Here is a 26165-nt window from a genome sequence, read left to right on the forward strand (position 1 = left end):
ATTTGCACTCTCTATCTTAAAAATATCACCTATTTGCATTTTCTTTTTTTAAAATATGAGCTATTTGCACTTTGCTATCTTCCAAATATCAGCTATTTGCACTCTCTATCTTAAAAATATCACCTATTTGCATTTTCTTTCTTTAAAATATGAGCTATTTGCACTTTGCTATCTTCCAAATATCAGCTATTTGCACTCTCTATCTTAAAAATATCACCTATTTGCATTTTCTTTCTTTAAAATATTAGCTATTTGCATTTTACTATCTTTCAAATATCAGCTATTTGCACTCTCTATCTTAAAAATATCACCTATTTGCATTTTCTTTTTTTAAAATATGAGCTATTTGCGCTTTGCTACCTTCCAAATATCAGCTATTTGCACTCTCTATCTTTAAAATATCACCTATTTGCATTTTCTTTCTTAAAAATATGAGCTATTTGCATTTTACTATCTTCCAAATATCAGCTATTTGCACTCTCTATCTTAAAAATATCACCTATTTGCATTTTCTTTCTTAAAAATATGAGCTATTTGCACTTTGCTATCTTCCAAATATCAGCGATTTGCACTCTCTATCTTAAAAATATCACCTATTTGCATTTTCTTTCTTTAAAATATGAGCTATTTGCATTTTACTATCTTTCAAATAACACCTATTTGCACTCTCTATCTTAAAAATATCACCTATTTGCATTTTTTTTCTTTAAAATATGAGCTATTTGCATTTTACTATCTTTCAAATATCAGCTATTTGCACTCTCTATCTAAAAAATATCACCTATTTGCATTTTCTTTCTTTAAAATATTAGCTATTTGCATTTTACTATCTTTCAAATATCAGCTATTTGTACTCTCTATCTTAAAAATATCACCTATTTGCATTTTCTTTTTTTAAAATATGAGCTATTTGCACTTTGCTATCTTCCAAATATCAGCTATTTGCACTCTCTATCTTAAAAATATCACCTATTTGCATTTTCTTTCTTTAAAATATGAGCTATTTGCACTTTGCTATCTTCCAAATATCAGCTATTTGCACTCTCTATCTTAAAAATATCACCTATTTGCATTTTCTTTCTTAAAAATATGAGCTATTTGCATTTTACTATCTTTCAAATATCAGCTATTTGCACTCTCTATCTTAAAAATATCACCTATTTGCATTTTCTTTCTTTAAAATATGAGCTATTTGCACTTTGCTATCTTCCAAATATCAGCTATTTGCACTCTCTATCTTAAAAATATCACCTATTTGCATTTTCTTTCTTAAAAATATGAGCTATTTGCATTTTACTATCTTTCAAATATCAGCTATTTGCACTCTCTATCTTAAAAATATCACCTATTTGCATTTTCTTTCTTTAAAATATGAGCTATTTGCACTTTGCTATCTTTCAAATATCAGCTATTTGCACTCTCTATCTTAAAAATATCACCTATTTGCATTTTCTTTCTTTAAAATATGAGCTATTTGCATTTTACTATCTTTCAAATATCAGCTATTTGCACTCTCTATCTTAAAAATATCACCTATTTGCATTTTCTTTCTTTAAAATATAAGCTATTTGCATTTTACTATCTTTCAAATATCAGCTATTTGCACTCTCTATCTTAAAAATATCACCTATTTGCATTTTCTTTCTTTAAAATATGAGCTATTTGCATTTTGCTATCTTTCAAATATCAGCTATTTGCACTCTCTATCTTAAAAATATCACCTATTTGCATTTTCTTTCTTAAAAATATGAGCTATTTGCATTTTACTATCTTTAAAATATCAGCTATTTGCACTCTCTATCTTAAATATATCACCTATTTGCATTTTCTTTTTTTAAAATATGAGCTATTTGCGCTTTGCTATCTTTCAAATATCAGCAATTTGCACTCTCTATCTTAAAAATATCACCTATTTGCATTTTCTTTCTTTAAAATATGAGCTATTTGCATTTTACTATCTTTCAAATAACAGCTATTTGCACTCTCTATCTTAAAAATATCACCTATTTGCATTTTCTTTTTTTAAAATATGAGCTATTTGCACTTTGCTATCTTCCAAATATCAGCTATTTGCACTCTCTATCTTAAAAATATCACCTATTTGCATTTTCTTTCTTTAAAATATGAGCTATTTGCATTTTACTATCTTTCAAATATCAGCTATTTGCACTCTCTATCTTAAAAATATCACCTATTTGCATTTTCTTTCTTTAAAATATAAGCTATTTGCATTTTACTATCTTTCAAATATCAGCTATTTGCACTCTCTATCTTAAAAATATCACCTATTTGCATTTTCTTTCTTTAAAATATGAGCTATTTGCATTTTGCTATCTTTCAAATATCAGCTATTTGCACTCTCTATCTTAAAAATATCACCTATTTGCATTTTCTTTCTTAAAAATATGAGCTATTTGCATTTTACTATCTTTCAAATATCAGCTATTTGCACTCTCTATCTTAAATATATCACCTATTTGCATTTTCTTTTTTTAAAATATGAGCTATTTGCGCTTTGCTATCTGCCAAATATCAGCGATTTGCACTCTCTATCTTAAAAATATCACCTATTTGCATTTTCTTTCTTTAAAATATGAGCTATTTGCATTTTACTATCTTTCAAATAACAGCTATTTGCACTCTCTCTCTTAAAAATATCACCTATTTGCATTTTCTTTTTTTAAAATATGAGCTATTTGCACTTTGCTATCTTCCAAATATCAGCTATTTGCACTCTCTATCTTAAAAATATCACCTATTTGCATTTTCTTTCTTTAAAATATGAGCTATTTGCACTTTGCTATCTTCCAAATATCAGCTATTTGCACTCTCTATGTTAAAAATATCACCTATTTGCATTTTCTTTCTTAAAAATATGAGCTATTTGCATTTTACTATCTTTCAAATATCAGCTATTTGCACTCTCTATCTTAAAAATATCACCTTTTTGCATTTTCTTTCTTAAAAATATGAGCTATTTGCATTTTACTATCTAACAAATATCAGCTATTTGCACTCTCTATCTTAAAAATATCACCTATTTGCATTTTCTTTTTTTAAAATATGAGCTATTTGCACTTTGCTATCTTCCAAATATCAGCTATTTGCACTCTCTATCTTAAAAATATCACCTATTTGCATTTTCTTTCTTTAAAATATGAGCTATTTGCACTTTGCTATCTTTCAAATATCAGCTATTTGCACTCTCTATCTTAAAAATATCACCTATTTGCATTTTCTTTCTTTAAAATATGAGCTATTTGCATTTTACTATCTTTCAAATATCAGCTATTTGCACTCTCTATCTTAAAAATATCACCTATTTGCATTTTCTTTCTTTAAAATATAAGCTATTTGCATTTTACTATCTTTCAAATATCAGCTATTTGCACTCTCTATCTTAAAAATATCACCTATTTGCATTTTCTTTCTTTAAAATATGAGCTATTTGCATTTTGCTATCTTTCAAATATCAGCTATTTGCACTCTCTATCTTAAAAATATCACCTATTTGCATTTTCTTTCTTAAAAATATGAGCTATTTGCATTTTACTATCTTTAAAATATCAGCTATTTGCACTCTCTATCTTAAATATATCACCTATTTGCATTTTCTTTTTTTAAAATATGAGCTATTTGCGCTTTGCTATCTTTCAAATATCAGCAATTTGCACTCTCTATCTTAAAAATATCACCTATTTGCATTTTCTTTCTTTAAAATATGAGCTATTTGCATTTTACTATCTTTCAAATAACAGCTATTTGCACTCTCTATCTTAAAAATATCACCTATTTGCATTTTCTTTTTTTAAAATATGAGCTATTTGCACTTTGCTATCTTCCAAATATCAGCTATTTGCACTCTCTATCTTAAAAATATCACCTATTTGCATTTTCTTTCTTTAAAATATGAGCTATTTGCATTTTACTATCTTTCAAATATCAGCTATTTGCACTCTCTATCTTAAAAATATCACCTATTTGCATTTTCTTTCTTTAAAATATAAGCTATTTGCATTTTACTATCTTTCAAATATCAGCTATTTGCACTCTCTATCTTAAAAATATCACCTATTTGCATTTTCTTTCTTTAAAATATGAGCTATTTGCATTTTGCTATCTTTCAAATATCAGCTATTTGCACTCTCTATCTTAAAAATATCACCTATTTGCATTTTCTTTCTTAAAAATATGAGCTATTTGCATTTTACTATCTTTCAAATATCAGCTATTTGCACTCTCTATCTTAAATATATCACCTATTTGCATTTTCTTTTTTTAAAATATGAGCTATTTGCGCTTTGCTATCTGCCAAATATCAGCGATTTGCACTCTCTATCTTAAAAATATCACCTATTTGCATTTTCTTTCTTTAAAATATGAGCTATTTGCATTTTACTATCTTTCAAATAACAGCTATTTGCACTCTCTCTCTTAAAAATATCACCTATTTGCATTTTCTTTTTTTAAAATATGAGCTATTTGCACTTTGCTATCTTCCAAATATCAGCTATTTGCACTCTCTATCTTAAAAATATCACCTATTTGCATTTTCTTTCTTTAAAATATGAGCTATTTGCACTTTGCTATCTTCCAAATATCAGCTATTTGCACTCTCTATGTTAAAAATATCACCTATTTGCATTTTCTTTCTTAAAAATATGAGCTATTTGCATTTTACTATCTTTCAAATATCAGCTATTTGCACTCTCTATCTTAAAAATATCACCTTTTTGCATTTTCTTTCTTAAAAATATGAGCTATTTGCATTTTACTATCTAACAAATATCAGCTATTTGCACTCTCTATCTTAAAAATATCACCTATTTGCATTTTCTTTTTTTAAAATATGAGCTATTTGCACTTTGCTATCTTCCAAATATCAGCTATTTGCACTCTCTATCTTAAAAATATCACCTATTTGCATTTTCTTTCTTTAAAATATGAGCTATTTGCACTTTGCCATCTTCCAAATATCAGCTATTTGCACTCTCTATCTTAAAAATATCACCTATTTGCATTTTCCTTCTTAAAAATATGAGCTATTTGCATTTTACTATCTTTCAAATATCAGCTATTTGCACTCTCTATCTTAAAAATATCACCTATTTGCATTTTCTTTTTTTAAAATATGAGCTATTTGCGCTTTGCTACCTTCCAAATATCAGCTATTTGCACTCTCTATCTTAAAAATATCACCTATTTGCATTTTCTTTCTTAAAAATATGAGCTATTTGCATTTTACTATCTTCCAAATATCAGCTATTTGCACTCTCTATCTTAAAAATATCACCTATTTGCATTTTCTTTCTTAAAAATATGAGCTATTTGCACTTTGCTATCTTCCAAATATCAGCGATTTGCACTCTCTATCTTAAAAATATCACCTATTTGCATTTTCTTTCTTTAAAATATGAGCTATTTGCATTTTACTATCTTTCAAATAACACCTATTTGCACTCTCTATCTTAAAATATCACCTATTTGCATTTTTTTTCTTTAAAATATGAGCTATTTGCATTTTACTATCTTTCAAATATCAGCTATTTGCACTCTCTATCTTAAAAATATCACCTATTTGCATTTTCTTTCTTTAAAATATTAGCTATTTGCATTTTACTATCTTTCAAATATCAGCTATTTGTACTCTCTATCTTAAAAATATCACCTATTTGCATTTTCTTTTTTTAAAATATGAGCTATTTGCACTTTGCTATCTTCCAAATATCAGCTATTTGCACTCTCTATCTTAAAAATGTCACCTATTTGCATTTTCTTTCTTTAAAATATGAGCTATTTGCACTTTGCTATCTTCCAAATATCAGCTATTTGCACTCTCTATCTTAAAAATATCACCTATTTGCATTTTCTTTCTTTAAAATATGAGCTATTTGCATTTTACTATCTTTCAAATATCAGCTATTTGCACTCTCTATCTTAAAAATATCACCTATTTGCATTTTCTTTCTTAAAAATATGAGCTATTTGCACTTTGCTATCTTCCAAATATCAGCTATTTGCACTCTCTATCTTAAAAATATCACCTATTTGCATTTTCTTTCTTAAAAATATGAGCTATTTGCATTTTACTATCTTTCAAATATCAGCTATTTGCACTCTCTATCTTAAAAATATCACCTATTTGCATTTTCTTTCTTAAAAATATGAGCTATTTGCACTTTGCTATCTTTCAAATATCAGCTATTTGCACTCTCTATCTTAAAAATATCACCTATTTGCATTTTCTTTCTTTAAAATATGAGCTATTTGCATTTTGCTATCTTTCAAATATCAGTTATTTGCACTCTCTATCTTAAAAATATCACCTATTTGCATTTTCTTTCTTTAAAATATGAGCTATTTGCATTTTATTATCTTTCAAATATCAGCTATTTGCACTCTCTATCTTAAAAATATCACCTATTTGCATTTTCTTTCTTTAAAATATAAGCTATTTGCATTTTACTATCTTTCAAATATCAGCTATTTGCACTCTCTATCTTAAAAATATCACCTATTTGCATTTTCTTTCTTTAAAATATGAGCTATTTGCATTTTGCTATCTTTCAAATATCAGCTATTTGCACTCTCTATCTTAAAAATATCACCTATTTGCATTTTCTTTCTTAAAAATATGAGCTATTTGCATTTTACTATCTTTCAAATATCAGCTATTTGCACTCTCTATCTTAAACATATCACCTATTTGCATTTTCTTTCTTAAAAATATGAGCTATTTGCATTTTACTATCTTTCAAATATCAGCTATTTGCACTCTCTATCTTAAAAATATCACCTATTTGCATTTTCTTTCTTTAAAATATGAGCTATTTGCACTTTGCTATCTTCCAAATATCAGCGATCTGCACTCTCTATCTTAAAAATATCACCTATTTGCATTTTCTTTCTTTAAAATATGAGCTATTTGCATTTTACTATCTTTCAAATAACAGCTATTTGCACTCTCTATCTTAAAAATATCACCTATTTGCATTTTCTTTTTTTAAAATATGAGCTATTTGCACTTTGCTATCTTCCAAATATCAGCTATTTGCACTCTCTATCTTAAACATATCACCTATTTGCATTTTCTTTCTTTAAAATATGAGCTATTTGCACTTTGCTATCTTCCAAATATCAGCTATTTGCACTCTCTATCTTAAAAATATCACCTATTTGCATTTTCTTTCTTAAAAATATGAGCTATTTGCATTTTACTATCTTTCAAATATCAGCTATTTGCACTCTCTATCTTAAAAATATCACCTATTTGCATTTTCTTTCTTAAAAATATGAGCTATTTGCATTTTACTATCTTTCAAATATCAGCTATTTGCACTCTCTATCTTAAAAATATCACCTATTTGCATTTTCTTTCTTAAAAATATGAGCTATTTGCATTTTACTATCTTTCAAATATCAGCTATTTGCACTCTCTATCTTAAATATATCACCTATTTGCATTTTCTTTTTTTAAAATATGAGCTATTTGCGCTTTGCTATCTTCCAAATATCAGCGATTTGCACTCTCTATCTTAAAAATATCACCTATTTGCATTTTCTTTCTTTAAAATATGAGCTATTTGCATTTTACTATCTTTCAAATAACAGCTATTTGCACTCTCTCTCTTAAAAATATCACCTATTTGCATTTTCTTTTTTTAAAATATGAGCTATTTGCACTTTGCTATCTTCCAAATATCAGCTATTTGCACTCTCTATCTTAAAAATATCACCTATTTGCATTTTCTTTCTTTAAAATATGAGCTATTTGCACTTTGCTATCTTCCAAATATCAGCTATTTGCACTCTCTATGTTAAAAATATCACCTATTTGCATTTTCTTTCTTAAAAATATGAGCTATTTGCATTTTACTATCTTTCAAATATCAGCTATTTGCACTCTCTATCTTAAAAATATCACCTTTTTGCATTTTCTTTCTTAAAAATATGAGCTATTTGCATTTTACTATCTAACAAATATCAGCTATTTGCACTCTCTATCTTAAAAATATCACCTATTTGCATTTTCTTTTTTTAAAATATGAGCTATTTGCACTTTGCTATCTTCCAAATATCAGCTATTTGCACTCTCTATCTTAAAAATATCACCTATTTGCATTTTCTTTCTTTAAAATATGAGCTATTTGCACTTTGCCATCTTCCAAATATCAGCTATTTGCACTCTCTATCTTAAAAATATCACCTATTTGCATTTTCTTTCTTAAAAATATGAGCTATTTGCATTTTACTATCTTTCAAATATCAGCTATTTGCACTCTCTATCTTAAAAATATCACCTATTTGCATTTTCTTTCTTTAAAATATGAGCTATTTGCGCTTTGCTACCTTCCAAATATCAGCTATTTGCACTCTCTATCTTAAAAATATCACCTATTTGCATTTTCTTTCTTAAAAATATGAGCTATTTGCATTTTACTATCTTCCAAATATCAGCTATTTGCACTCTCTATCTTAAAAATATCACCTATTTGCATTTTCTTTCTTAAAAATATGAGCTATTTGCACTTTGCTATCTTCCAAATATCAGCGATTTGCACTCTCTATCTTAAAAATATCACCTATTTGCATTTTCTTTCTTTAAAATATGAGCTATTTGCATTTTACTATCTTTCAAATAACACCTATTTGCACTCTCTATCTTAAAATATCACCTATTTGCATTTTTTTTCTTTAAAATATGAGCTATTTGCATTTTACTATCTTTCAAATATCAGCTATTTGCACTCTCTATCTTAAAAATATCACCTATTTGCATTTTCTTTCTTTAAAATATTAGCTATTTGCATTTTACTATCTTTCAAATATCAGCTATTTGTACTCTCTATCTTAAAAATATCACCTATTTGCATTTTCTTTTTTTAAAATATGAGCTATTTGCACTTTGCTATCTTCCAAATATCAGCTATTTGCACTCTCTATCTTAAAAATGTCACCTATTTGCATTTTCTTTCTTTAAAATATGAGCTATTTGCACTTTGCTATCTTCCAAATATCAGCTATTTGCACTCTCTATCTTAAAAATATCACCTATTTGCATTTTCTTTCTTAAAAATATGAGCTATTTGCATTTTACTATCTTTCAAATATCAGCTATTTGCACTCTCTATCTTAAAAATATCACCTATTTGCATTTTCTTTCTTAAAAATATGAGCTATTTGCACTTTGCTATCTTCCAAATATCAGCTATTTGCACTCTCTATCTTAAAAATATCACCTATTTGCATTTTCTTTCTTAAAAATATGAGCTATTTGCATTTTACTATCTTTCAAATATCAGCTATTTGCACTCTCTATCTTAAAAATATCACCTATTTGCATTTTCTTTCTTAAAAATATGAGCTATTTGCACTTTGCTATCTTTCAAATATCAGCTATTTGCACTCTCTATCTTAAAAATATCACCTATTTGCATTTTCTTTCTTTAAAATATGAGCTATTTGCATTTTGCTATCTTTCAAATATCAGTTATTTGCACTCTCTATCTTAAAAATATCACCTATTTGCATTTTCTTTCTTTAAAATATGAGCTATTTGCATTTTATTATCTTTCAAATATCAGCTATTTGCACTCTCTATCTTAAAAATATCACCTATTTGCATTTTCTTTCTTTAAAATATAAGCTATTTGCATTTTACTATCTTTCAAATATCAGCTATTTGCACTCTCTATCTTAAAAATATCACCTATTTGCATTTTCTTTCTTTAAAATATGAGCTATTTGCATTTTGCTATCTTTCAAATATCAGCTATTTGCACTCTCTATCTTAAAAATATCACCTATTTGCATTTTCTTTCTTAAAAATATGAGCTATTTGCATTTTACTATCTTTCAAATATCAGCTATTTGCACTCTCTATCTTAAACATATCACCTATTTGCATTTTCTTTCTTAAAAATATGAGCTATTTGCATTTTACTATCTTTCAAATATCAGCTATTTGCACTCTCTATCTTAAAAATATCACCTATTTGCATTTTCTTTCTTTAAAATATGAGCTATTTGCACTTTGCTATCTTCCAAATATCAGCGATCTGCACTCTCTATCTTAAAAATATCACCTATTTGCATTTTCTTTCTTTAAAATATGAGCTATTTGCATTTTACTATCTTTCAAATAACAGCTATTTGCACTCTCTATCTTAAAAATATCACCTATTTGCATTTTCTTTTTTTAAAATATGAGCTATTTGCACTTTGCTATCTTCCAAATATCAGCTATTTGCACTCTCTATCTTAAAAATATCACCTATTTGCATTTTCTTTCTTTAAAATATGAGCTATTTGCACTTTGCTATCTTCCAAATATCAGCTATTTGCACTCTCTATCTTAAAAATATCACCTATTTGCATTTTCTTTCTTAAAAATATGAGCTATTTGCATTTTACTATCTTTCAAATATCAGCTATTTGCACTCTCTATCTTAAAAATATCACCTATTTGCATTTTCTTTCTTTAAAATATGAGCTATTTGCACTTTGCTATCTTCCAAATATCAGCTATTTGCACTCTCTATCTTAAAAATATCACCTATTTGCATTTTCTTTCTTAAAAATATGAGCTATTTGCATTTTACTATCTTTCAAATATCAGCTATTTGCACTCTCTATCTTAAAAATATCACCTATTTGCATTTTCTTTCTTTAAAATATGAGCTATTTGCACTTTGCTATCTTTCAAATATCAGCTATTTGCACTCTCTATCTTAAAAATATCACCTATTTGCATTTTCTTTCTTTAAAATATGAGCTATTTGCATTTTACTATCTTTCAAATATCAGCTATTTGCACTCTCTATCTTAAAAATATCACCTATTTGCATTTTCTTTCTTTAAAATATGAGCTATTTGCACTTTGCTATCTTTCAAATATCAGCTATTTGCACTCTCTATCTTAAAAATATCACCTATTTGCATTTTCTTTCTTAAAAATATGAGCTATTTGCATTTTACTATCTTTCAAATATCAGCTATTTGCACTCTCTATCTTAAAAATATCACCTATTTGCATTTTCTTTCTTTAAAATATGAGCTATTTGCATTTTACTATCTTTCAAATATCAGCTATTTGCACTCTCTATCTTAAAGATATCACCTATTTGCATTTTCTTTCTTTAAAATATGAGCTATTTGCATTTTACTATCTTTCAAATATCAGCTATTTGCACTCTCTATCTTAAAAATATCACCTATTTGCATTTTCTTTCTTTAAAATATGAGCTATTTGCATTTTGCTATCTTTCAAATATCAGCTATTTGCAGTCTCTATCTTAAAAATATCACCTATTTGCATTTTCTTTCTTAAAAATATGAGCTATTTGCATTTTACTATCTTTCAAATATCAGCTATTTGCACTCTCTATCTTAAAAATATCACCTATTTGCATTTTCTTTTTTTAAAATATGAGCTATTTGCGCTTTGCTATCTTCCAAATATCAGCTATTTGCACTCTCTATCTTAAACATATCACCTATTTGCATTTTCTTTCTTAAAAATATAAGCTATTTGCATTTTACTATCTTTCAAATATCAGCTATTTGCACTCTCTATCTTAAAAATATCACCTATTTGCATTTTCTTTCTTTAAAATATGAGCTATTTGCACTTTGCTATCTTCCAAATATCAGCGATTTGCACTCTCTATCTTAAAAATATCACCTATTTGCATTTTCTTTCTTTAAAATATGAGCTATTTGCATTTTACTATCTTTCAAATAACAGCTATTTGCACTCTCTATCTTAAAAATATCACCTATTTGCATTTTCTTTTTTTAAAATATGAGCTATTTGCACTTTGCTATCTTCCAAATATCAGCTATTTGCACTCTCTATCTTAAAAATATCACCTATTTGCATTTTCTTTCTTTAAAATATGAGCTATTTGCACTTTGCTATCTTCCAAATATCAGCTATTTGCACTCTCTATCTTAAAAATATCACCTATTTGCATTTTTTTTCTTAAAAATATGAGCTATTTGCATTTTACTATCTTTCAAATATCAGCTATTTGCACTCTCTATCTTAAAAATATCACCTATTTGCATTTTCTTTCTTTAAAATATGAGCTATTTGCACTTTGCTATCTTCCAAATATCAGCTATTTGCACTCTCTATCTTAAAAATATCACCTATTTGCATTTTCTTTCTTAAAAATATGAGCTATTTGCATTTTACTATCTTTCAAATATCAGCTATTTGCACTCTCTATCTTAAAAATATCACCTATTTGCATTTTCTTTCTTTAAAATATGAGCTATTTGCACTTTGCTATCTTTCAAATATCAGCTATTTGCACTCTCTATCTTAAAAATATCACCTATTTGCATTTTCTTTCTTTAAAATATGAGCTATTTGCATTTTGCTATCTTTCAAATATCAGCTATTTGCACTCTCTATCTTAAAAATATCACCTATTTGCATTTTCTTTCTTTAAAATATGAGCTATTTGCATTTTACTATCTTTCAAATATCAGCTATTTGCACTCTCTATCTTAAAAATATCACCTATTTGCATTTTCTTTCTTTAAAATATGAACTATTTGCATTTTACTATCTTTCAAATATCAGCTATTTGCACTCTCTATCTTAAAAATATCACCTATTTGCATTTTCTTTCTTTAAAATATGAGCTATTTGCACTTTGCTATCTTTCAAATATCAGCTATTTGCACTCTCTATCTTAAAAATATCACCTATTTGCATTTTCTTTCTTTAAAATAGGAGCTATTTGCACTTTGCTATCTTTCAAATATCAGCTATTTGCACTCTCTATCTTAAAAATATCACCTATTTGCATTTTCTTTCTTAAAAATATGAGCTATTTGCATTTTACTATCTTTCAAATATCAGCTATTTGCACTCTCTATCTTAAAAATATCACCTATTTGCATTTTCTTTCTTTAAAATATGAGCTATTTGCACTTTGCTATCTTTCAAATATCAGCTATTTGCACTCTCTATTTTAAAAATATCACCTATTTGCATTTTCTTTCTTTAAAATATGAGCTATTTGCACTTTGCTATCTTTCAAATATCAGCGATTTGCACTTTCTATCTTAAAAATATCACCTATTTGCATTTTCTTTCTTTAAAATATGAGCTATTTGCATTTTACTATCTTTCAAATATCAGCTATTTGCACTCTCTATCTTAAAAATATCACCTATTTGCATTTTCTTTCTTTAAAATATGACCTATTTGCATTTTACTATCTTTCAAATATCAGCTATTTGTACTCTCTATCTTTAAATTATCAGCTAATTATACTTTGTTATTTTCAAAATGTCGACCATTGCCTACAATCACTCCTACCACGCTACACAAGAACAATATCAATTTATAATGCTTACATTCTGTTCTGCAAGGGAATATACAAGCTGTGGTAGAATGTCTTCCTTCACGATGCTCTCAGCCAAATCTTCGTTATAGTCAGCAAGTCTTCCCAGGGCCAAGGCCGCTGTGTGCTGAATAGTTGGGACGATGTCGAGTAGAAGCGGACGAAGCAAGAACATAACACCAACATTTTGTAAGGTTTCAATGTGTTGTGGCCGTGCAGCCAACTCCGCGACAGTCTGGACGAATTTCGTGCGGTCCCTTTGGTACTGCTCAAAAACTGAAATGAGTCATTAAAGATGGAAATGAGATGAGTCAGCATTATTGATTTTCAAAAATAAAAAATATTTTAACTATTTTATCATTTGTTGGGTTTTCTATTGTATTCAACCTTCGAACTAAGATAAAGTATGGTATATGGATAGTTATTCCCCATGCTTCCATCCAGTCCCGAAAGACAAAGGATACCCCTTGTAGGGGCAGCTGCGCTTGTAATTGTGAGGCAAGGGTTGCGCAATACCCAACCACACCTCTCCTGAATCGGCACTGTTTGGATTAAGTGGCAAGGAGAAGACCAGGGCGACTGGAAACAATGCTGAGATAAGCAGAGAGCACATACAGCACCTGAAAGTCCCAAATGGTCACCCATTTAGTACTGACCAGGTTCAGCGTTGCTTAACTTTGGTGATCCAGCAGGAACTGGTGTGTCAACGTGATTATGCTGTATAGTTATTACAACCTATATTTCCATGAATGTTGTCTCAGTATATTTCGGCAGCTTATGTAAACTACCCGAATATAACAAAACCCTCAGCCAATGTGGTGGGCGACAGTTAATAAATTGGAATAGGTGATCCCATGACATTGCAACTGTTTGATTGGTTGGTTGGTTCGTTGGTTTTTGTTTTACGGCATATCAACTCTTTTCGAGTTATTTAATGCCGAATCCAAAGATTTTGAAATTTTTTTTTATAGAATATATTTGTTGTTTTCATGTCAGTTTCTATTTAACCCATAGTTGGGACCCTAACAGGTACTACCACTCCGGGTCAGAGTGGACCTGTGAGCAATGGTAATTAAAGGGTGGCTCCACACTCCCCAAAGCCCGCAAGCTGGGGTCTCACCACTGGATATAGTTTAAGGTCATATCCAGGACCGCAACTGTTTGAAATTTACAGCGAAATTGGTTTGGAACACCGATTGAAAAATTTTCCTGTGAGACATTTGCAAAGAATACTTCCTTAGGAATACACGACAGATAACTCAAAATCTTTATATCTAAAAAAAATATATAGAGAGTAACCTCTAACTTTCACAAGAAAAAAATGTAAAATAGACAAACAAAAAAAACATTTTGTCATAAAAAATGTTTTTGTCACCCCACCCCCAACACACACACATAAAAACTACAGGACACAGTAACTTTTCTTATGAACACGCAAAAACAAAAACATGCTTTCATTTGTCGCTACACACTATTTTAAGAAAAAATAAATATTTATTCATGAAACTTATTGTAAATTGATTTAAAAACTTTTTTGAAAACTTGTATTTCCAGTTTTCTTCATTGAAATTACTATATGATAAATGCCTTCGGGACAAGATCAAAGTGTAGTATCTGTTCTTCAGATGCTGCACTGCTATTTCTTGTTCTCTTTCGGTGGAGGAGAAATCCTTCACGACTGAGACAATTTTTATTTTTGTACCTTTTCTCCACGTTAAAAAACGACCCTGGTGTCTAACTCTGTCCCGTGGGGAGGCATAGTAAATAGGTACTATATGATAAATGCTTTCTATCATGGTGTTTTCTTATTTTCTAACATTTTAAATTTTGATTTGCATACTCCGGCAATTTATGTAAAGTGCTGGAATATTCCAACACAACATCCACAGAAAAAACAGATTGTTCTCTGCATAAGTACCGGCATCTGTTATGTCCTCAATCAGAGAAGGAGATAACCTCCAAAACTGAGGCAATTCTTACAACCATGTTATTAATCTCCATCATGTGTTGCTATATAATAATTATTGGAGTATAATTTAATAATTTTTTTGATATTCTTCCATTTCTGAAACATTTGAAATATTTAATTGTGGTAGAATGTAATGCATGGCTGTTGCTGTGTGTTGTTGGCGGATTTAGGAGCTGGAGATTATAATAAACGACAAAAAAGCACAGAATTAAAAATAATCAGGCGTCTTAGCTGTAATCCAGTGATTCTTGATTATCTTGAGGTGTAAGCATTGGAGATTTGGAATCATTGTCTGGCAAGAAGATTAAGCAATTATGCAGAATACACACCATACTGAAATAATAATATTATTAACCTGGAAAGGGGGGGGGGGAATTTTTGTAACTATTCTGCACTTTCATATAACAACGAATTCCAGGCAAGCACTTGTACCCCCTCGACGTAAATACTCCCGACAAACCCAACAAGCAGCAAAATCCCACCCCTTCACAGTTGATATCCCTAGATGTAAGAGAGCCTTCTACTCCAGTAGTTTCTTCCCCAGAACTGCTAGACTTTGGAATCCTCTTCCGGGTTTCTGCTTCCCCAACTGTACTGACATGCAGAAGTTCAAGTGTAACGTGAACTGGCATCTTGCTGCCCAACTCCCCACATAGTATCCCTGTAGCTTATGTCCCTAATAGTAGCCTCCTACATCAAAGTGGCAATGCGCCTTGTTTAAGGTGAAAATGTAATTAAAAAGAAAAAAATTTAATAGATGAAAAATATAAAAATTGAATTTAACTTGAAAATCCTATCTAAAAAATAACACAGTCCATATTCTGCAAATAAAACCAAAGATTCATAGCTGGTGTTTTGACTGTGTTTGCTCAATGTAATTTATTAAGAAACTGCAAAAAGGTGTGGAAAGATCCAGGCGAAGCAATGCTGATCTTGATGAGATTGTGAGAAGCGTCGGAATGGCAACTATTAAGAAAGCACTGAACGATAATCTTTGCTATTCTTCAAATGATAGTTGCAAGGGAAAACTTCTTACTGCCAGGACCATAAAAAATCAACTTATAAAAACCAAGAAATTTCCCAACAAAGTCAAGCATCCAGTCAAGCCAAGGATGCTCTAGTTCTTGTTTTTTTTTTTACAAGGAAGTCACCACTTATTAAGACCCATAGGCCACTCGAGGATAAGGGTTAAAGAATGTAAAGTGGTAGTTTGGTAACCGTTAATGATGTAGATTGGGTAGAATTTGGATTATTTAACGGGACAGCTCAACAAGAATTTGTTTATATTAGACTTGAAGGTTACCATATTGTAATCGGTTGGGAAGCAGGCCAATGGAACAGTGTTCCGCATGCGGGCAGTTGTAGGAAAGAAGCATAGAATCTGCGTTTAGATTAAGGCACACATAGAGAATGTAGAAACTTTTTGATAGTGATTGTAGCTAGTCGAGTGATTTGTGTGAAAGTTTGGCAAGGGGGGGGGACCATAGATTGAAGCTCAGACGATCACTTGCCATGAAAATAATGATAAAGCAGAGAGAGGTTCGCAACGTCTCTTCTCTGGGAAAGAAGTTGTGAGGAAGATAAAAGAGCATCACCTACTAGGTTTCAAAGTAATTTTTTTTTTTTTTTTACAAGGAGGTCACCACTTATCAAGGCCCGGAAGCCACTCAGGGATAAGGGTTATTGCATGTACAGTACGTTATACATTAGTGTTGAGATTTCATAAAGTGTCTACTTAAGGGGGCGGTTCATCAGGAAGTTGTTTATGTTGGATTTGAAGACATCCAAGTTGTAGTCAGGTGGGAAACAGGCAGATGGAACAGAGTTTTGAACTCTATCAATGCAAGATAGGGTGCGCTGAGCAGCTCCTGTCCAAATGTGGCAACAGTACTCTATTTTAGGATGTACTTTGCACTTATACAGATAGAGGATTGCATCGGCAGTGAGATACCTACTGGAGCGGTAGAATGATCCAACCATTTTTTTCAACGATCTTGGCAACAGATCTGCTGTATATGTTGTATTTCAGATCAGAAGTGAAAGTAAGTCCCAAAAGCTTGTTAAGAGATGGTGCTTCCCCAAGAAGACGAAAGTCATTCATTTCAATTGGGCCCAAATGGGGGTCAGAGCGATTATGATGAAAATTGAGAAGCTTGGTTTTAAATGCATTAAAATTAACCAGTCAGCTTTTTCCCCATTGCACTACGTGCTCAAGATCAGAAGAGAGAGAATCAGAAAGGTCTTAGGCATAATTGGCCTTTAAAGTGTTGCCATAGATTGTGATGTCATCTACAAAATGTCTATGAATGATCTAATAGCATGATTTTTTTTTTTTTTTTTTTACATAAACGTCACCACTTATCAAGGCCGATAGGCCACTCAAGGATAAGGGTTAAAGAGTGTAGAGTAGTCAAAAGGACAATATAGTAATCGATAGTAATGGAAGTTCGGTAAATTTGTTAACTTAAGTGGAACGGCTCATCAGAAATTTGTTCACGTTGGACTTGAAGACAACCATATTATAGACAGCTGGAAAGCAGGAAAACGGAAGACAATTCCACAGGCGTGCAGTTCTGAGAAAGAAGCTTTGATCATGGAATCTATGTTTAGGTTTAGGTACAGATAAAGAGTGGGGAAAATTATTGATAGTGTTTTCAGCTAGTCTAGTGATTCTTGTGAAAGTTTGGCGAGGGGGGACCATAGATTTTGGAGATCATTAATGAAGATCAAGAAGAGAGTTGGGCCCAGGATGGAATCCTAAGGGATGCCAGCATTAATACTGTGAGCTTCTGATTTCTGCCCATCGACGATTACTCTTATAAGCCTATCAGAGAGAAAGGATTTTCAAATGAGAAAAATTTCTACTTAGATCAATTACACAAACTGCAAAACAACAAGTCAATAGCCTAAAGTCTACATGAAGTTCATCGCATCTGAAAGACCAAGTCTCTCAAACATGTTTCCTTTATTAAATATATAAAAAAATTATCTGTTTAAAAATATATTTTTATTATTAAGGATTTTGTGTACAAAAATATATTTTCCTTATTAAGTATGTAAGTAAAAAAAAAAATTCCTTTGAATACTTGTAAAAAAAAAGAAAGCATTCAGGTTATAAGAAAAGTATTCGTAATCAAAGTAAAATTCTAAATTCTGTTTTTGTTAATAATTAATTTTTTTAATCATCGTTTTTCGTAATTTTTGGATATGTTCATTATTGCGACATGACAATTAAATACCTATTTACTGTGCCTCCCCATGGGACAGAGTTAGATACCAGGGTCGTTTTTTAACGTGGAGAAAAGTACAAAAATAAAAATTGTCTCAGTCGTGAAGGATTTCTTCTCCACCGAAAGAGAACAAGATACTACACTTTGATCTTGACCAAAAGGCCAAGTATAAGTATTTATTTGCTCCCCCACCGAGCAAATTAGGCACAAGGCCGATTTTTAATGTGAGGACTGAAGGGGAAATGGGGACCAGCTCCCCGGGGAGTAGGGGAGCTGGATAGTGACAATTGGTATGAAGGGTTGCCCCTATTATTTATTTGCTTCCCCACTGAGCAAATTAGGCACAAGGCCGTTTTTTAATGTGGAGAGAGAGAGGGGGGGGGAAAGGGGGGGATTAGCTCCCGAGAGGTGGGAAATGGGAGCTGGATAGTAACTGTTGGTATGAAGGGTTGCCCCTACATTGACCAAGGTCTTGCTGGTCTTTGCTTGACACTTGTTGCCCAGGCCCCGAAGAGCAAGGGCCAGGGAAGTATACAAAAAAAAAAAAAAAAAAAAAAAAAAAGGTGAAGTATACCACTGGTTTTACATAAAAATTCAATATTAAGATTTTCGAATATCGCTTTAATAACAAAGAAACACAGAATATTTGATAATAAAAACAAGTTACCTTTTAAAACCTGTCGTTTACTCATTGCCAAATCGTATTGATAAATGTCACTGTAACTCGAGTTTTTGTTTATAACTATTGTTTGGACATTGTTGCTTAGCAACGTCACCGCAGTAGTAAAAATAAATTTATCGATTGATTAATTAATGTCTAATTAAATTCTAAAAATATAATAATAAGAAGAATTTATTTTACAAGTATTTATTATTTAGAATAAGTTATAATAAATACAGTTTCGGTACATATGCAAAATACGGACTGTGCTGAAATAATAACGTTAGAAATCCATTCTTAACAAGGGAAGTGAAGGACGTTTTGTAACTATTCGACACTTACGCCTTTTTTTTTACACCTATTAAGGCCTGAAGACCACTCAAGGATAAGGGTTAATGAATCTACCGTAGTCAATGGGACAATATCATAGTAATCGTTAGTAGTGGAAATTTGGTAAATTGGATTACTTAAGGGGACAGCTCACTAATAACGTGTTTATGTTGGATTTGGAGACGGCCATATTGTAGTCAGCTACAAAACAGGCAAATGGAAGACAATTCCACAGACGTGCAGTTGTTCTAAGAAAGAAGCTTTGTTCATCGAATCCACGTTTCGATTTAGGCACAGATAAAGAGTAAGAGAAATTATTGATAGCGGTATCAGATGGGCGAGTGTTTTTCGTGAAAGTTTGGCAAGTGGGGAACAATAGATTGGAGCTCAGACGATCTAACAATTTACTAAAGAAAAGATATCATAAAAATTGAATTTAACTTGAATATCCAATGTAAAATACAGCACGGTCCGTAAACTGCATAATTATCAATTTTTCTGTCATCCCCTTGTTTAAATTAAAAAAAAAATTGCCTTGTATCTCCTGTAAAAAAAAAAAAAAAAAAAAAAAAAATGACCACACGCTGACTGCTAAGAAACCCTTGACTTTACTAGAAAATTGCACCAATTTCTAGCTAGGAGTAAAGTATAGTATCTGTTCTAATACTATTATTTATCTTTCATGTCCTTGGTTAGTGAAGGAGAAATCTTTCTAAACAGAGGCAATTTTCATTTTTAGCCAATCCAGAATGAGCCTTTTTGGGGGAGGTGGAGTTTTCTCACATAAAAAAAACGACTTTATGTCTAACTTTGGCCTTGTGGGAAGGCAAGTCTATATATAGACTATACTTTTTTTTTTTTTAGAAGGAGGTCACCACTTATCAAGGCCCGGAAGCCACTCAGTGATAAGGGTTATTGCATGTACAGTACGGTTGTACGTTAGTGTTGAGATTTCATAAAGTGTCTACTTAAGAGGGAGGTTCATCAGGTATACTACTCGAAATTAAAAAAAAAAGTAAACTTTTTGTTTTTATTTGGAATAAATCGTAAAAATAATGTCAGATTTGCTAATAATTTAAACTCTTTTTTATTAATTAAAAAAAAATAATGTCTTGATAAAATAATTACCTTGTAAAACTTGTCTTTTACTCATTGTTTGATCGTGTCGCGAACTTTCAGTATTTGTTTGGACACTGTTGCTTAGCAACGCCACAGCATCTGCAAAATATAGTCGTTGATTATTTAATTAATATTTAAGTTAATTGTTCAAAAGTTAATAATTATAGTACATATATATTTTTTAAATTTCTCTTTTTAAAGAAAAACGTTATAATAAATGAATAAAGATGCTTTCATAAATGTTTTATTTTTGTCTCCGTATTAACGGAAGTTGTAGTGCGTATAAACCGGAAGTTTTAGAAAGAGAAAACGAAACTTGTCATAAACGTTAAGTAATTTCGCGTTTGTATTACTGTACACAAAGATTCAAAAAGTTGTCAAAAAAACAAATATATAACAAATAAATGTTATCAAAGGCAAGAAAAGTTACTTTTCTACCAAACTGGATATATTTTTTGTGTTTTTATTCAATGTAACATGTTTATTCAGCTCGAAAAACATACAGTGTTTACCGATGTATTGGAAAATTCAAAATGGCGCCCAACACTCTCTTTAACATGGTAAGTTTGGGAAAAGGTGTTATAAATAATAAACTAGACAAAATACTATAAAAAAAAACACCGAATATATGTCAACTTATGTCACGGTAACATATAATGAGCGAATTTCTAACAGTATTTTGTCTAGTTTATTATTTATAACATCTTTTCCTGAACTTACCGTGTTAAAGAGAGTGTCGGCCGCCATTTTGAATTTTCCAATACATCGATAAATACTGTATGCTTTTCGAGCTGAATAAACATGTTACATTGAATAAAAACACGAAAAATATATCCAGTTAGGTAGAAAAGTAACTTACCTTGCCTTTGATAACATTTATTTGTTATATTTGTTTTTTGACAACATTTTCGAATCTATGTGTACAGTAATACAAACCGCCCCCCCCTTTTTTTTTTTTTTAATAATCTCGGTTTTTTTTTGGGGGGGGTGGGTTTGCAGTGTAGACAAGTTGGAACTAAAAGAGACTCCCTATTTTTTTTTTTAATTTCGTCTTTTTTTTAGCGGATTATTTCCAAATGAATACTAGTCTACTAAATTATCAAAAAAATGAAAACAAAAAGTCAATATTTAAATATTTGTAGTGGTACTCAGTTTCTAATGTAACCCTCTAGTTAAATCGATCACTCATTTTAGAACCACTACGTTTTTAGACCAAAGATTGCGAGTTTAGCCTTTTTTTTTTTTAATTTAGCTTTTTAAAATAATCTCCAAAAGAGACTAAACTACTTCAAAAAAAAAAAAAAAAAAAAAAAAAATTGCGATATTTGGCCTAAGAACTTTGAGTGGTTCTAAAATATGTGATCGATTTACTAGACCATTACATTAAAAAATATTGGCTTTATTTTCATTTTTTTAACTAGCAATTGAGCCCAACTTTGCTCGGGCCCTATGTACTGTTCATAAGTTTATGTGCATATATATATATATATATATATATATATATATATATATATATATATATATATATATATATATAAAAGTTTGACTCATGTCCAGATTACCTACATCTAAAATTTCAAGTATTTAGACCAAAAATTGGCGAAGGAGTTTGGTAGAGTATGTAAAGATCAACTCTTTCAACTTTAACCTCTTTGCAGCTAAATTTTTCACTAAAAGAACTGATTAAAAAACTTGCTGCATGTCTGAATCCCTTTTATGTAAAATTTCAAATGTTTAGATCAAAAATTGGCTGAACAGTTTGCTAGAGACCGCAAAGGTCACATCTTTTGAACTTCGACCCCTTGGTAGCCAAATTTTCGGCCAAAAAACGATTAAAAAGCTTGCCCGATGTCTGAATACACTTTATGTAATATTTCAAATATTTAGACCATAAATTGTCTGAGAGGTCAAATTTATTTTAAACTTTGACCCCTTAACATTTGTTATTTTAGGCTCAAATCAAGTTAAAAAGTTTGATCCATGTCCAAGGAACCTACATCTAAAATTTCAAGTGTGTAGACCCAAAATTGGTGGAGGAGTTTGGTAGAGTTTTCAAAGGTCAAATCATTGAACTTTGACCCCTTGACAGCCAAATTTCTGTCTGAAAACCAATTAAAAAGATTTTCCCAAATCTCAATACCCCTTATGTCAAATCTCGAATCTGCAGACTGAATATTGACAACATAAGTCGGTAGGGAAATGTACACAGACAGACAGTTTCACTTTTATAGATATACTAGCAGTTCAGCCGAGCTTTTCTCAGGCCTTATGTTTTGTTCATAACTTTATGTACATGTGTATATATATTATATTAAAAAGTTTGACTTATGTCCAGGTAACCTATATCTAAAATTTCAAGTGTTTAGACCCAAAATTGGCAGAGTTGACGTTTGCAGACCCTACGAAACTCCTCCGCCAATTTTGGGTCTAATTCTAAACGCTTGAAATTTTAGATGTAGGTTACCTGGACATAAATCAAACTTTTAATATATATACATGTATGCACATAAAGTTATGAACGGTACATAGGGTCTGAGCAAAGCCGGGCTGAATTGCTAGTAACAAATAAATGTTACCAAAGGCAAGATAAGTTATCGTTAAGATTTGCATTCCTTAATTTATAATGGCTTTCTACGGTACTGCCGAAAGGCAAATTTTAATCTACAGATGACCAACAGTGTATATAATCCATCTCAAAATATAACTTCTTTAATAAAAATATATTTATGTTATTCTTCTAATAATAATAAAAAAAAAGTATGTCCAAGGATGGAATACTGTTGCCATATCTGGGCAGGAGCTGCTAAAAACAGCCTATCCTGCCTTGACAGAGTACAAAATAGACTTCGTCGCTTAGTGGGGGATGCCCTTTTCTCTACCCTGCAACCTCTCTCCCACAGAAGAGACGTTGCGAGCCTATCCTTGTTTTATCGTTATTTCCATGGCAGGTGCTCGTCTGAACTCCAATCTCTGGTCCCCCCTCGCCAATCTTTCACGAAAAACACCCGTCTAGCTGAATCCACTGTGAAAAATTTCCCCCACTCTATATCTGTGTCTAAATCAAAACGCGGATTCCATGAACAAAGCTTCTTTCTTAGAACTGCACGCCTGTGGAACTCTGTTCCGTCTGCCTGCTTCCCTCCGGACTACAACTTGGATGTCTTCAAGTCCAATGTTAACAAATTCCTAATGAACAGCCCCCTTAATTAAACACTTTATCAAATCTCCACACTAACGTAATGTACTTGCAATAACCCTTATCCCTGAGTGGCTTCCGGGCCTTGATAAGTGGTGATCACTGTGTAAAAAAAACAAAAAAAACAAAAAAAAAAAACAGTAAAATAAAATATAGCTTCTATAATATATTACAAACTGTCTTCTTTTTTTTTTTTTGAATCAAACATGTTTTTTTTTTCCAATAGTAAAATGATATAATAAAAAATATAACTTTTATAATAATCTTATGATTTCTAATTTAAAAAAAAAAAAGATAATAAATATATTTTTAGCGTTTTGTTTTTTTACTTGGAAGTCACCACTTATCAAGACCTGAAGGCTACTCGGGGATAATGGTTAATGAATGTAAGATGGTAGTGTAGTAACCGTTAATAGTGTCAACTGGAGAGAATTTGATTATTCATGGGGACGGCTCTACAAGAACTTGTTTACATTGGATTTGAAGGTTACCATGTTATATTCAACCGAGAAGCAGGCCAGCAGGACAGTGTTCCACAAGCAGACAGTTCTGGGAAAGAAACTTTGTTAATGGAATCTGCGTTTAGATTTAGGCACAGTTGTTGAATAAAGGGATATCAAAATGGTGATATATAATATAAAGGGGCTTTGAAATGACATCAAACGGTTATATGTAGTATACTGGATGTGTGTTTCTATAATGTCTCTTAACTTATGAGCGTTAACGTTCTTATATGTGATTCGTCTATTAGGTGTTGATGTGTGCATACATAAAGCAACAGTTTATAGATATCTTTGTCGTTTGGAACACCAGAAAAACATAACTCAAATCTTCTTTCCCTGCATCCTAAAATTAAACGTGCTTCTCTCTGAAAGTGAAAATGTTCAGATGGGAAGTATCTATACTCCTATTATTATTTATTTTTTCTTTTTTGTGTTTTGATATTCATATTAAAACCCCTTTTTTCTATTTAAGTGTTTATTTAAGAAGAAAAATTACAGATTTTACAAAATTTTAAAATTAAAATTATATAAAAAAGGCAAGTAATTCTTTTTAAATGTGGCATGAGGCCAGAAAGGGTGTGTGGTGGGGGGGAAGAAATGGGTGTCGGGAGTCGTACACTTGTCTATTCCCTATAACTAGTTACATTCACCACAATACCGCATTCACTCTAGGGGTTGGATCTACTTAAAGCCTCAGATGACAATATGTACAAGAGTTTTTTTTTTTTCTTTTTTTCTTTAAATATATATACAATGACATTTTTCCTTTTTTTTTTTTTTTTTTTTTTTTTTTTAATAAAATATATAATGACTTTTATTTACAATGCAACAATGAAACCACCAACCAAAATGTGACATGAGGTCGTTTTTAACATGGGGTTAAACCAGCTCCCCGAAAAAAAGGGAAAAGGGGCACTCTGGTTGGGTCCAAAAATAGTAATTGTCCCCATATAGAGGGTTTCCCCTCCATTGACTGGAACAAATTACCTTAAGTGCTCTTTTCAATTTATTTAAAAAGAAAATACAACTTTCTTATATATAGGTCATGGAATTGCATTCATCTGCAAAAGATCTAGCTAATTTGTATATTCTTTTAAACATTCATTTTAATTAACTTCCTATTATTATTATTTTTTTGTTTTCTTGTGGGATGATCATCTTTAGTTTATTATTACTTGCAATTATATTCATGCAGATATTCTACATGATTTATACTTGTGTAATATTTGTGTAAAAAGGTTATAGTAAACACAAACCTCTTTCTATATATATTTATGTATGCATATATATATATATTTATTTTTAAAAATTTGCCTATCAAATTCCTCTGTCAGTTTTTGGTCTACAGACATGAAACTTAATACATAGGGTATTGGAACCCATGTGAAACTTTATATTTAGGTTTTAACTGGGGAAAATCGGTGTAGAAATGTGAAAATTAAAAAAAATGGAATTTGCCAGGTGAAAGTTGAATGACGTCATTATGAATATGCATGCATAACGTAATAGCTATTGGTTCATGTTTTCATTTTTAGCCATGCAGTAAATATGTCTTCATAGCTCAGTCGTTAATGTCAAAGGAAAAAGTAAATTGTAAGCTAAACGTTTTGGTTTCGCATCTCGGTGGTAGCACATAAGTCATTTTTTAATACCTTCTAATCATTACTATATATTGGGTTCAATCTATATATCTATAAAAGTGAACGTGTCTGTGTGTGTGTCTGTCTGTGTGTGTGTCTGTGTACATTTCCCTATGCAATAACTCTGTCAATTTTTAGTCTACAGACTCGAAATTT

The 26165-nt window shown here is 30.6% G+C and overlaps 1 protein-coding gene across 2 annotated transcripts in view; it reads right to left on the reverse strand.

Annotated features, from left to right (window-relative positions):
- Window positions 1-20769, reverse strand: part of LOC145291424 (sperm-associated antigen 6-like) — a 67095-nt gene extending 46326 nt beyond the window's left edge. The window contains exons 1-2 of one of the 2 annotated variants that reach the window (XM_080137257.1): window positions 20680-20769; window positions 13375-13637 (exon numbers count right to left, since the gene is read on the reverse strand). In XM_080137257.1, the coding sequence (XP_079993383.1) occupies window positions 13375-13637; window positions 20680-20704 (288 nt within the window). In that variant the 5' untranslated portion in view covers window positions 20705-20769. Of the gene's footprint in view, window positions 1-13374; window positions 13638-19227; window positions 19296-20679 lie in introns of those variants that run through there. The other variant, XM_080137258.1, reaches the window with a different exon arrangement.
- Window positions 20770-26165: the final 5396 nt, after the last annotated feature.

This window comes from Euprymna scolopes, chromosome 12 (genome assembly GCF_053919585.1).
Source record: "Euprymna scolopes isolate OS-2025 chromosome 12, ASM5391958v1, whole genome shotgun sequence".
In the NCBI taxonomy this organism is placed as follows: domain Eukaryota; kingdom Metazoa; phylum Mollusca; class Cephalopoda; order Sepiida; family Sepiolidae; genus Euprymna; species Euprymna scolopes.